At 42.9% G+C, this 13,257-nt stretch overlaps 1 protein-coding gene across 1 annotated transcript in view; it reads left to right on the top strand.

Annotated features, from left to right (window-relative positions):
• Positions 1–42: 42 nt before the first annotated feature.
• The window catches only part of Der-1 (derlin 1), a 34,333-nt gene continuing 21,118 nt past the window's right edge, over positions 43–13,257 (top strand). Inside the window, exons 1-4 of the mRNA XM_075695080.1 lie at positions 43–365; positions 5,579–5,678; positions 9,758–9,822; positions 11,939–11,965. Coding sequence (XP_075551195.1) covers positions 213–365; positions 5,579–5,678; positions 9,758–9,822; positions 11,939–11,965 — 345 coding nt within the window. The 5' untranslated portion in view covers positions 43–212. The remainder of the gene's footprint in view (positions 366–5,578; positions 5,679–9,757; positions 9,823–11,938; positions 11,966–13,257) is intronic.

Raw genomic sequence — 13,257 nt, 5'->3', positions numbered from 1 at the left:
CATGTTATTCTATGGAATAAGCCGACGCTGCTTCGTAACTCATCGCCAGGGCCACAACGCCAAAGACATCGACATTTTCGATGGCCGCACGCGCGGCGCTCCGGGCGCTCGAAAGTACACGTCGTTCTAGGTTCTAGCACCGAGTTCTGAAAAATTCGAGGTGTGATAAGCGCGGTGTGTGGACTCCGACCCCGCCGGCGACGACAACAGCAATGACGGAGATTGCCGACTGGTTCCGCAGTTTGCCCGTCTTCACACGCTATTGGTTCGGCTTGTCCGTGCTGTTCCCTATCCTCGGCCGCTTTAGGCTGGTCAACCCGCAGCATTTAGTGCTCAGTTACGACCACTTTGTCAAAGGCTTTCAGGTGAGTAGCTGCCCACTCGAATTAACGCGATTCGCTGCGCGCGTTATTGTTTCGCTTTTCAAACAACTTCCGCATAAGTCTCGTGTCGGTAATGTGGAGGCCATCGCGCGACGGTACGTCACCGTGACGCACAAATGTATCGCGTCATGGCCCGCGCGGTCATTGCGTGGTGACGAACCAGAGGCCGCAAATTGCATTAGACAAATTATTTGCAGTGCTGCCCGAGCTTGTGCTCCGTGTTGCGCAGGCTCACGTGTGGTAAGCGTCGTACGTACCAGAGGTACTAGCGAAATCACAAACGAGAAACGGGTACGGTCACAGTGAAATAACCGTAAACTCGCTCCACACGATCGTACAAGAGAGACCTTACGAGGACGTTGTTTCCGTAAACATCAGCGCGGAATATACAGATCTCCTTGGAAGGGTCTACTTTTCCGCCGCGCCGTCACTGCTTTTTTTGGTGGTTGCGCATTGCCCTGTGATATAGCTGCATTCAGTAGACTGTCCTCGCAAAAATTAAGTCTTCTCGCCGCCGGCATTTAACATTCGGATGAAGGCAGACGTCACAACGTTCTTTCGATTCGCGTCTTGAGCCATCTCGCGACATCACTAAGAGGAGCGCGAGGCAGTGTCACGTGCGATAGTCACCGCGAAAGGGACTTCGGGTGTCGGCGTCACCTGTACCGCACGCTTTGTCACATTTTTATTTTACTTATTTTCTGTTGACGGTTTTCGAGGTACAAAGGGCCTTAACCAATAGCCGACCTACAAGCCTTGCAGGTGTGGTTACGTTTATCATTTATTTGTTTGTTTGTTTGTTTTTCATGTTAAAGTGTTTGTTGGTTAGTAGACAGTTTCAGAAAAAAAACTGCTTTATTTATTAGCACTCCCTGAGCTTAATCGGCGCAGAAGTATGAATGGATGAATAATATAAATAGCTCATGAGTGCTTGAGTACATAGAGTTTCTCACTTTAACACCTAGAGGGTAATCTGGCGCCACCGTCTATGGGAGTTTCTTAAGGGGGCACCGTGCCGTCATGGGAATGACGGTATATGTGTCTGCGAGGCTCGTGTTGGCTGGTGTTCTAAGAGGCTTCGTCTAAAACGTGGATATGGCTACGCAAATAACGCGTTCTCAAAGTAAAATCTTCATAAAATGTTTCTATTCACGCATATTACATCTTTACTCACCTACAATGCAACACCAAGCGAAGAAAAGCAAGAAAAGACGACCAACTGTTTCAAAGCGAGCGCGAACCTTGTCGTCTGTCCTCCAACTTTAGCGGCCCGCTGATACTTTTTACGTAACATATAGTCGTACACGCAATAACAAGTTCTCATAGTTAAAGCATATTTTCGCGTAATAATAAAGCTAATACAGCTTTTCACGTGCTGTTTTAGTAGAAAATGAATCATTGTGACCGACGGAACGGTACTTGCCAAGCGCGTCTTCAGAGGGTCCTGTCTCTCCGAAAACGATGCCAATCCGAAGTCACAATATACCGGCATTCCCATGCATACCACAGCGCAGCAGTGCCAGATTTCCCTCTAGGTAATGTAGTGAGAAACTCTTATGCTTGAGTAGTAGCTGAATAATGACAAATGGATGCATAACATAACTACCCCATCAGTCATTTTTAAGAATTATTCGTGTTTGTACTGGAAACACAGCAAGGAATTGTAACATGTTTAACAGTGTGGCATTGCGAAAATGCCTTCGCCATTAGATTGCCAACAGCCCCACCAGGGTAAAAACATCAGATCATGCAAGTTATGCTTTGGCACCCATCCTGTCATATGTGCTCTTTGCCCTCGTACAGTTCTCACTATAAATTCTCTTGAATATGACTCGCAAACTAGCTTGAACGAAGATTCTGTTAGGTTACCATTGTTAGCATTAACTTAGGTTTTTTTTTTATTTGATTGATTTTCAGACAAGGCCCAAGCGGAGGCTGGGGCTGAAGGCAATAATTTGCCTGGCTAGGCCACAACATTATTCACAAAATGCATATGACATCGAAACATATTCTTTTTGTCAGTTCACACAGCTGTAGACACATTGGTACATGTCCAGGACAAGAATTCAAAAGGAAAAATGCAAAGTATCTCCTTGGCACAACGTATAACAAAGCTCATGTACATCAGTTTGCAAGTAAAAAATATCAGTTATAATAAGACAGTCACACATCTCGGAGAAATGCAACACAAATTTAAAATATGCACAGCATAACGAGGTGATAATTCAGATATTTCTCACATTGCAATGACGATGCAATACAAAGAATAAGTACAGTTAACAATTGGTTGTTCTCTCTTCATCAAAATAGAAAACTGGATAAGTAGGTATAGGTTGACCACTCAACTGTAGCCCAAAAGTTAGAGCACAAGAGGAGGAGGAAGAATCCCCATCGGGTATTTTAACGGCATGATTAATTTTTTGCACTTTGTAAAGTATGTCTTCTTGACAAGCAAAATGCAGGCATGCATTAACAACTTCACGCAAACCTTTTCCTTCCGTGGCTGAAGTGTTTAATCCCCCTTCTGTTGTCAGTAGTGTTAAATGGCGTGAAGGCAGTAGTAGCCATCAGTGCCAAGGCTATTGAATGATGTTTACTGCCCCTGTCACTCATACAGTATCAATTTCCATTGAACATTCAAGGGCCGTTGACATGTACTGCTGTCCTATCGTGCACTTCAATGGTGATTGCGAAATGTGCAGGTGTTTTGGAGGATGCTTGTGCATGGTAGCTACCGCAACCTACAATTTAGAAAAAAACATGTAAAGCTGAAATGAAAATCATTGGCATTCATTGCACAGGGGAACACCGCAGAACTGTATGCAGGGGTGGGACTCCTGCGCCTTGTTGCACCATTTTCATACAAACACAAATTCCTGCACCATACACGGACAATTGACAAAAATTGTGCCACGCTGTGCCAGACCGGCTTCATCATGTGTGCCCCAACAGTGGCTGCAAACAGCAAGCAGATTCGTTCTTCTAAAAAGATTGCAGCCATTCACATTCTGGCACCTCCCGCAGTTTGTTGTAATTTTCGTGCTTATAACACTGCCCTTTTTGGCACTCCCAGCAAGTGGCCGGTGCACCTGGCTGTCGTCGCTGCTATCGGAACAGCCAGGGCTTAGACTGTTCTAGTGAGCCGAGCAGTGCAGCACTCCCTAGCTGAGGCACAAAACAACGAAAAGTAGGTTGAGGGTGCTGCGAGAGAATTAGATATTAGGGACGGGCATGCTGCAGTGAATTCAGCTGGTGGGCATCACTGTTCCCAAGGCCAGTATCATGTAAAACTATTGTAATCTGTTTTTGTACCCATGTGGGCAAGGCCTAAGCCATTTTGACCTATCAAGAAGCGGTATTGGTGGATTTGGAATAAAAACAGAGTGCAGTAGCTTAACATTATACAAGCCCAGGGTTGATTGCGGCTCTGTGGGTCTGCAGGGACATATGGTGACCCAGAAATTATGCTACCGCACCGATTGCACCACATAATATGAGAACATTTTCTGCTATCATCATTAGCGTCGACATGGGAATATATAGTTTAATCATAGTAGCACTGATGTTTCCAGCTTTACAAGAAAGCATGCACCATGCCACTGTTTGACCCACTCTTCCACATTCCAGTACGCTATTGCTACAAAGTGCGCTTCTACCACCCTGCATTCTGATTGGATTGCAGCAAGGCCAAACTATTTCTATTATGTAGAAATGGCTTTCAATAAGCCACAGTAGTTCTGGCTTCTCCATACAGTCTGTTGGTGAAGTGCATTTCTGGGTACTTCACCCGCACTGTCGAAACATGAAAGAAAAGTGTGTTTATAAAAGATATTGCGCGCTACTCTTCGAAATTTCGTACTCACTACTTCAGTATGCATGTTTTCTTTTTTTTATTGCTACTACTAATTAAATATATACATGCACTATTACGAAAATTTGCATGTGCTAGGCGGTTTGAGTATGAGGGTAATCTGCTTCGAAGTTCAGCTTAAGATGTTGCTTAAGACAGTTGCAGTGCAGCGCTCGTGTGGGTTAGTCTGTGTTCCATTGTGGTTTTGTTAGTGCGCCGCCATATTCCATTATTCCACCGAAATTGAGATTGGCCTGCTTGCTTCGAAATGAAATTTTATCTGCTCAAAATTGCTCCAAAAATTATATTTAATCTGTTCCAAACCACTCCAAAATGCAGTTTTACTTGCTCCAAAGATTGCTCCACAATGACTTTCGGCAGTCCCACTGCCGTGTATACCATGCTCCGGTGCATGAACCCAGTCAAGCCAGGCTTTTTGTCCATGCTCGAAACATCTGACAGATGTTGAATAAACCTGAACTGAATTGAGCTGAAGCCTGATAGATGAAAAGAGGCAGAAGGAAGGCACACTGAACACTGAAACATGGCTAACTCACAAGTCCAATTGGGAATGCGGTTCATTGTAACAATTATTAAACGTTATTAATTACTTGTGAATGTTACTTCAGTTATACTAATCTTCCATTCACTGTGCACCACGCGTTTAAGGCAGCATCAAACGACCCTATGCATTTGGCGTTTATGGGGCAAGTCAACTACTGCAGTTGCGTTCTGAATGGGTCGCCTTCCCATTGACCAAGACCACCAAGCTGCTACTTTTGCAACTTGGAGCTGTGTTCCTGTGGTGCCGCATGAGCAAATGGAGTTTTCACAGAAAGCACTGCATTATCATGATGTGCAAAATGTGCCAAATCAATATGCGCCAACATCAAAACGTGCGAAAGCCTCGTTTACATCTGCTAATCTGCAGAAGCTGGATCTTCTGACAGAAAACAAATGGTTCCCTCCAAACTTAGTAGTGTCAAAGGTTGGGCTTGTTCCCTTCAAGTGTTCTGCCACAAAACATCTTTTACGGAATAAAAAGGAAATTTATGTGTTGGAATTTCAGAACTATATTTATTAAAGTGTTTGTAACATGCGAGACTGCTCTTAAGCATTCCTTTAGTTCTTGGTTCTCTTCCACAATGTGGCACCAATTTATTGGTCACTGGAAATGACCGTGTGTCCATGTTAGAACCCTGTTGACATCCCTTGCTATCATCAGAAAGACCAGACGAAAAAGAGCATAAGACAGGACATGCAGGACATGAATTGCTGCTGTCGGTCAGCATAATTGCAATTGTCACGGGCACTGTTGAACTACATAGTTGGTTTGTCACTGCAGATATGGCGGCCAATCACATCCGTGTTCTTCTACCCAATGGGTTTCCACTACCTGGTGAACCTTTACTTCCTCTACACATACTCCATACGCCTGGAAACAGGTGAGTGGTTTTTTTTTTTTATTTTCTGTTTCATTTCAAATGGTCTGCTAAACATGTTGGCTGAGAGCATGATTCTGTTGCTTATTCTGCTGTCACACCATTTCTTTTGTTACAGCTGCATTCGGCAGATGAGACTATGCCTGTCTGAGGTTCGTTAACTTGTATGCTCTGCAATTAAATGAGCACTGGTTCATTTGCAGCCATTCCATAAACACGACAATTAGGTTGTCTTGTTATATTGGAAGCTGGTGCATGCAAATGTTTAGCCCACAAAACTGAATGAACAGCTAGGAATTCTGAGGAAACCTATATCTGCAGTGAGTGGATGGACTTGTGTGGCCTACTCAGTGACGTGTATGCAAATACAGCAAAGTATTGGCTACAGAAAATGACCAGTGTCTCCATTTGCACTTTTACGTCTTGTGAACATGGTAAAGCTTTAGTGACGAACTGCAAACACACAAAAAAAAAAATTGTGCACCCTTTAGGATGCAGATTTGTTGCCCAACAGTGGTCATCATCAGCCTTGTGTGAGTTTTGTTAATGTTGTGTGTCCCCATGGCATTACTTACAGGATAGCACCAGGCACACAACATCAAAGTGTGCATGAGGTTAGTGGTGATCATTGCGTTACTAAACTGCATTTCTCAGCCAATTTTGCCGCGAAATTTTTTTTGCTTCTGACCAAGGCATTTTGCGCAGGAAAGAAGCATTCTGCCAAGAAAATGATCCCACTGCTTGTAAAGCACTACGCAAATTAGTATAACACTGCTGCATTACCTTTGAAATCTCTGGCATAGCACATTGCTTCATAACGGAGTTATCGGAGGCCCAGTTCTGCTTGGTTGTGAGGCACGATTAGCTTGCTAGATTTGAGAGCCATGCTTCACATGAGGTGGCCATGTGCAACGGCACTCACTACTACTACTTTTAAGATATCTTTTAATAGTTAACAAATTGACCAACCACATTTGAAAAAATGTGAGAGACAGATGCTGTTCAATTTATTAGGTGTGGATTCTGCTAAATGTTTGCCCAGATCTAGGGAAATGGGTTCTGTAATACTGGCAAATGTTTCTCGCACTGGCTAGCACATAGGACAGTTGTTGCACTTAAACACAAAAAAAGACAAAAACAAGGCCAAAGCTATTAACAACAATGAATAGTTTTTGTGAATATTGTCGTCTTTCTTTGGCAGACCAATTCGGGCTTGAGCAATGGCCCTGTTCACAGAGCTGCTGGTAAAATAAAGTTGTGGCCTCCTTTAGTGCAATAGCATGTAATATATGGACACATGAGGCATGTTCAATCCTGGAACCATCATGGCTAGCTCCATCGTGGTATCTCGGGCACGGCGGTGCATGCGCGGCTGCACCCATGTGACTGAGCACATGTGTACTAAGTGTTTGGGGTGAAGTGTTCTGCTGTGAGTGCTAAGTAAGGCGAGCTGAGAAGGCTGGTTGCCTTGATGCGTGCTCAGTGTTGGAAGTCGCTTGATCTGGTTGGTTTCAGAAGCATGACACAATGAAATGATGAAAGCAATGGCAGTGCAGTTCTTTTTTTTTTTTTTTTTTTTTTTTTTTTTTTGCACTCAGCTGGCACTTCTTATCACACGAGTTTTGTGAACATAAGTGCTCGTGGTCATTGAGAGTGAACTCTGTTCCTGTGCATATTTATGTGCATGGCACCACATGTGTTTAGTTAGTAAGTGAACAGTTTACTGCAATTTGCAGCACCTATGAAACTACACACCTTATTTTGTGTAGCATTTTGACACATTGCTATAGCTGATAAATGCTTTGCTATTTGAGAAAAAGTGCAGCATTTATTTCATATTTCTTCTTTTTATTATTGCAGTGGAGAACTGTCATTAAAGTAAAGGAAATTTCGTAACTTAAATATGAAATACTACAAATGTTCAGAGAAAAGCAAGCACCACAAGCAGTATTCAAATTGGTATCATCTCCTGAAAAAATGATACTACAGCTCACTGCACCATCGAACCAGTTGATGAAGCTGGAACACAAATACAGCAGTGACTCATGTAGGCAGTGCCTCCTTGTAATGAAGTAGGAGGGGGAGCGAAAATTACTTATTTGTATCAATTCTTAGCATTTACTGTAGCATATGGCCACTGCGCCTGCCTGCGCGGCACACCATGCAGAAGTGAGTATGCTAATTTTTCACACCGCCGCAACGTAGCCGGGTTGCGGCTTGTGTGCAGCTATGCATGGCGGTGGGAAAGACCAGTGTTGCTCAATAATGTATTTGACGCGGGGTCGCTGGAGTTTTGAATTTCCGCACGAACGAGTGCTGGACTTCTGAGGAAAACAACATGCTCGGCAAGCAACGGTCAGACATTTTTTGGGTTTTGGAAGCGAATTTAGTTTGTTATATTTGTTGGCAGAACAATTTCAGTTCATTAAAATGAGGTTTTAACTAAATGGATTTCCATGGGAATGTCAAGGGGAATTTCGTCTACTGCATTGTATTCGTTATTTGTCATATCTCGTTTCGTTGTACAAGGTTCAAGTGTATTTCCTGTGTGCATGAGACAGTCTCATACCAGAAAGGCAATGATGGTTTCACCATCGATGCGGAGATTGTTGATTTCAAACTGTGTGGGGCTTGAGTGCTATTTGCCCGCTGCTATCATTGTTTTTTAAGTGATATCCAGGCACAATGAAATTAATCTACTTGGTTCAGTTACATTGTCATTACAAGGACAGTAAGTCAGCAAGAAGTTGACGAGGCCTGCCCACATTTTATTAAGATATTACATCATCTGTAGTAATAACGTTTACTATAATGTCACCTAGTAACAGTAAAGAACCAGACAGCGGCACAACTGTGAATCGCAAAAACTAAATTTTTATTGGGCAAATTTTGCCTAGAAAAGCAAGTAACACTCAACCACTACGGTAATGATGTGCGCAGTTGTTCGTCATTGAATATAGGTCATACATGTCGGCTGTTTATATGTTACTCATCGTAAATTCGAGCGTAATCGCTGGTGCTTGCTTACATTCTCAAAGGTATACCATTTTTTGCATCACATAAGCTATGTGATTAGAGGAATTTCCCACGGCAACAATGTTCAGGAAAGATACATGAAGGCATGTCTTGCATCAAGTGATGGCTTGGGAACTGTGCTTACGAAAAACGATCAGCAGAAAAACGTAGACAATTTATATGCGTGTTAATGCCCCCCTCTTCCAAAGCGTCGACCTGATGCTGCAAACAGAATATTAAAGAAAACTAACAAGGCAAGTAAGAATTAAAGTGTCTTCACAGTTCGTTAGTGCGCATGAAACAGCTTGAGGCTGGGTGCCCTACATGGACCACTTCAAGTCGTGCATGGCGCTACTGTGATTGCATAACACTGTTCACCATGGCGTCATCATTCACTGCACCAAGACATCAAAGTATTTTGTACGGTCCTAGATATCATCGCTGAAGTCTTTCACCCAAGTCCCCGTCTGCATATCAGCAACCGAACCCAAACAAGGTCACTGGGCTGGTATTACACACAGCCTTATCAAAGATTCTAAGGTCAGCTGTCTGTCCTTTGTTAGTTTTTGATGCGCAAGCAGGCGAATTGTCACGCTTAGCCATAGTGCACTGGAGATAAGCTTCTAATCGGGTCTTGAAATGATAAATTGAATTGCAATCCTGAAATCTGGAGATAGTAGCAGTGGTTGGCCAGTGAAAAACAGCCACTGAAAAACTAGCAATTTTTACGTGTGTCAATATTCAGGCTTTGACTTAAGTGTTCGTACAATTCCAAAAGTGCATTTATTAGAGCACCTGCAATAATAATGTGCCATTCTTGGTACTCCTTAAATCGAAATATAAGCTGGTCATAGCAAAAGCAGCAGGGATTAATTTACTTGTTACTTGCTTATACAAATGAGGTTTGTTAACACAATTACTGGATAAGTATCCACTTGTTATGCTAAAAGAAACATTGACTCTTTTATGATTTTTTGTCGGCAATCTTGCTAATGGGGCCTGAGCTAGTCTTAGTGTACACATTTCTAAAGCGCATGCCTCCTGTGTTCTTTTTATTTTTTTCCCAGGTCTCTTTGATGGGCACCCGGCCAATTACCTCTTCATGCTGCTTTTCAACTGGATCTGCATAGTTGTATCCTTCTGTGTTGGCAGTCGTTTGAGATCAGGCTCACTGACATGCATGCTACATATATTCTATTATCTGAGACGATCATAATTACTGCAGTAGTGTCTGTACTGGATCTTGTGGCTACAACTTCTTGACACAAAAACAGTGCGGAAGCAGCACAGGGATTGAACGGATCGCAGTGTTGCATACCAGAAAAAGTGTGTTAAAGCAGCGTGTAAAAATAAGCATGTAAACAAGAGCACTGTAGTAGTTGTTGTGTACATAAAATCACTAGGCGTAGACAGCTCTTCTAGCTAAGCTGCTAGCTCATGTTAAAATGCAATGCTTGACTCATTTAAACTAAATAGAGGAATGCATCATCTGCAGTGGTACTAGGCATCTGGAAAAGCTGTCATTGTGGTGGATGGGGGTGGAAGGGGGGGGGGGGGTAAAAGAAGTGTGCTGTTATGCAGAATGGTATTGGACGCTCACTATTAATGCATGAATATCTTAGGAAGATCCCCCTTGCTGCTGAAGCTGGCCTCATATTTTTCACAATTATTCACATTCTCACGTCATGCAAATACAGAAATCAAACTATGAGAACACACTCAAGATACAATACTTATCAGCATTTAATTTGTCTTTAAAAAAAGTTTACTAGTGCATTAAATTGTATCGCTGCAGTAATTGTGGCGATGATAAGGTTGGAGTTTGCCTTGGTGTTGAGAAAAGACGTATGGCGCATGACTGGACAGTCAGCATCTTAACTCTTCCTCCGCCGTCAATTTGTCCTCTCTGCAGAGATTTGCAGCTTTCTAAACTATGCAGGTTATCAAGATAAAAACTGAGCCACCTATAAGCTCAGGAATATTGAAAACAACTGGCAGACTGGAACTGAAAGTAAAATTAACAGCGCTTCTTTTGGCACTTAGAAGGGCTATTTTTGGCACTGTTGAGCCTGTGTTGCTGTTGTGCCAGTAAACTCCGAACACGCACATTAACTACCGTACTAGACAACTAGGAACTCAAGCTCGTTTTACATAGATTTAAAAAAAGCCTCCATGCAAGACGATTTGGAGTGCCATTTGGTATGTAGATTGTATGTAGATTGTGTACCAACGGACACATCACTAAGGAAGCCCATGCTGAGATTAATGTGATGCTGCAGAATGATGCAGTGCTTCAGAAGACTCGTGTTAGACTTCCTTAAGTGTTCAGTATACAGATATTGGCACGAGCACACTATCTTTTATGTGGAATGAAAAACAGTTGTAATGAATGTCGAAGCAGTCAATGAAAACATCTAGTGGTCAGTTGCACGCTTCTTGTTAAGGTGAAATGACGAGGAACAAACTTCAAACAGATTTTCAGCATGGCCACCAGCTGGCGTCCTTATGGCAGCATCCAAAACACCGCGACACTAGGTCATGCTCCCTCAGAGCTAAGGTCTGCCCATGCCAGATTCCAGTGTGTGGCTCAAGGAGCACGAGGAAAGTGGCGACAATGGCTACGAGGTGGCGCCGGAGTAGCATGCGCCATCTGTATGGAAACAAAGCGCTGCACGAGTGGAGGCCCATCTGCGGCGGCAGCTGTCAGTCGCGTCCACGCGTCACCCACGCGCTGCCTCTCGCAACCTCCAGTAGCGAGGCGGTTAGGCCACACTTCGCCCTCTTCGTAATGTGCCGCACGAGACAGATTGTCCCCATCAGCCTGTATATCACAAATTGAAAGCACGTATAGAGCTGCGCTCAAATTTTGCACTCCGGAGTATTGTAATCGTCGGTGAATTTTTTTCAAGTTTCATTTGTCCATGACTGCACACTATGCTTTCAAAGTGAAAATAACCAAAAGGCAATGAGTTTCTATTTCTCTTATCGAAAGTGCAGCTCAACTGAAGTGCACTACAGCTAAAGGAAGCTAAACAGACTTCTTCACTATGTTTTTGTCAGGAAACGTGGCATAGCCAGCCAGCTACTGAAAGGGAGGCTGCTGTATGATAGCATTGCTCATTTTGCAAGCTTTACTTGCTTCTCAGCGCGGTTGTTGCACATTTGCTGCCACCTTGCCACTTGGCTCTGGCTCCTATATAGCGCCCTCTTTGGTAGAATTCCTGATAAACCTTGACTCCTGAATCCAGATTGTCGCCCTCTTGTCAGACCTCATGGTGAGTGAGTGCATTCTCATGATGTGTGTGTCCGCGCCTGTGTCTTGGGGTCCTTCATCGATGGTGCAAGATGGAGAAAAATTAGAATAGTGGAAAGTAGTTTAAGGAACAACCACGGGGAAAGAGGCAACGAAGTTAGGTGCAAGCAGACAAACATGCTCAAGCTCCAATATTTAATGAGCAGGAGATGAAGTTACTAATAGGCACGAGGCACAGGCTATAGCAAACAACTAAAGGCCAGCTACCCATTCCTGGGTCTTTTCTGTTTCACAGATTTCAACTTATTGCAAAATTGGTGAGAATTAAGGTCTTGGCGCTTAACTCCTTCTTGCATGAGTTTCGATTTTCTTCTAAAAAATCAACCTTTGTTTAGACCAGATAGGCCTAAACCAACCTCACTTTTCTAAAGAAGTGCTTGGTCGCAAATTTATGAGCAACAGTTTTCGCGTATCATTTATGGTACACCATGCAGTTGCAGGTATATTTTTTGACCGTGTGAAAGAATATTTGAATTCCAGAAAACTTGCAAGAATACCAGAACCATTCAAAAAAACTTGACACATTGCTTTAAAAGGTGGAACATATCTCTTATAGCTTCAGCTAGTGCAAGTTTCATTAAAATTTGATGACGTCATCCTTGATTGACTGATTCATACCTTTAACATCTAGGCCAGGTCATTTATAGACCTTGACTTTGTAATTTTTTCGTTGCATCACAAGCCCAAAGAAAAACCTTCCTCTTCTTGCAGGAGTTATTTGTTGCAGCTATTGTTGTTAGCTCCTGGAGCATGGAAGACAGCACGCTATCTTCATCATGAACACTGCTGGCATATTCAGTTTCTCACCTATCCTGCACCAGTAATTGTTCTAAGAAAAAGTACAGCTCATGCAAACAATAAATTATGCTACCAAATTTGTTCTTTCACAGGGAAACATATCTCTACTGTCTTCCACAAAAAAACCATTACTTGAGTACTAAAGCGCCAAACAGACGACACAAGAAGAGACACAGACGAGCGCTTCCGTGTCTCTTCTTATGTCATCTGTTTGGCACATTAGTACTTCAGTAACATGCACCAACTAGCCCAACAAAAAGTTCTGCTTGAATATCATTACTTCATGCTGTGTCATTATGGTACAGCAATTAATGCTTGCCTCACAGAACCACACGATCGTATTTCTCAATGGAAACATACAGTTTGCTAATAGAAGAGTACAGAAGGGTCCTGATATTTCTTGTGCGCTGATTTCAAGCCTATAAATTGTGTAAATAACCCGTTTATTTATGAACT

The sequence above is a fragment of the Dermacentor variabilis genome, chromosome 6, assembly GCF_050947875.1.
Source record: "Dermacentor variabilis isolate Ectoservices chromosome 6, ASM5094787v1, whole genome shotgun sequence".
In the NCBI taxonomy this organism is placed as follows: Eukaryota; Metazoa; Arthropoda; class Arachnida; order Ixodida; family Ixodidae; genus Dermacentor; species Dermacentor variabilis.
This window is presented reverse-complemented; position numbering and strand designations above follow the sequence as displayed.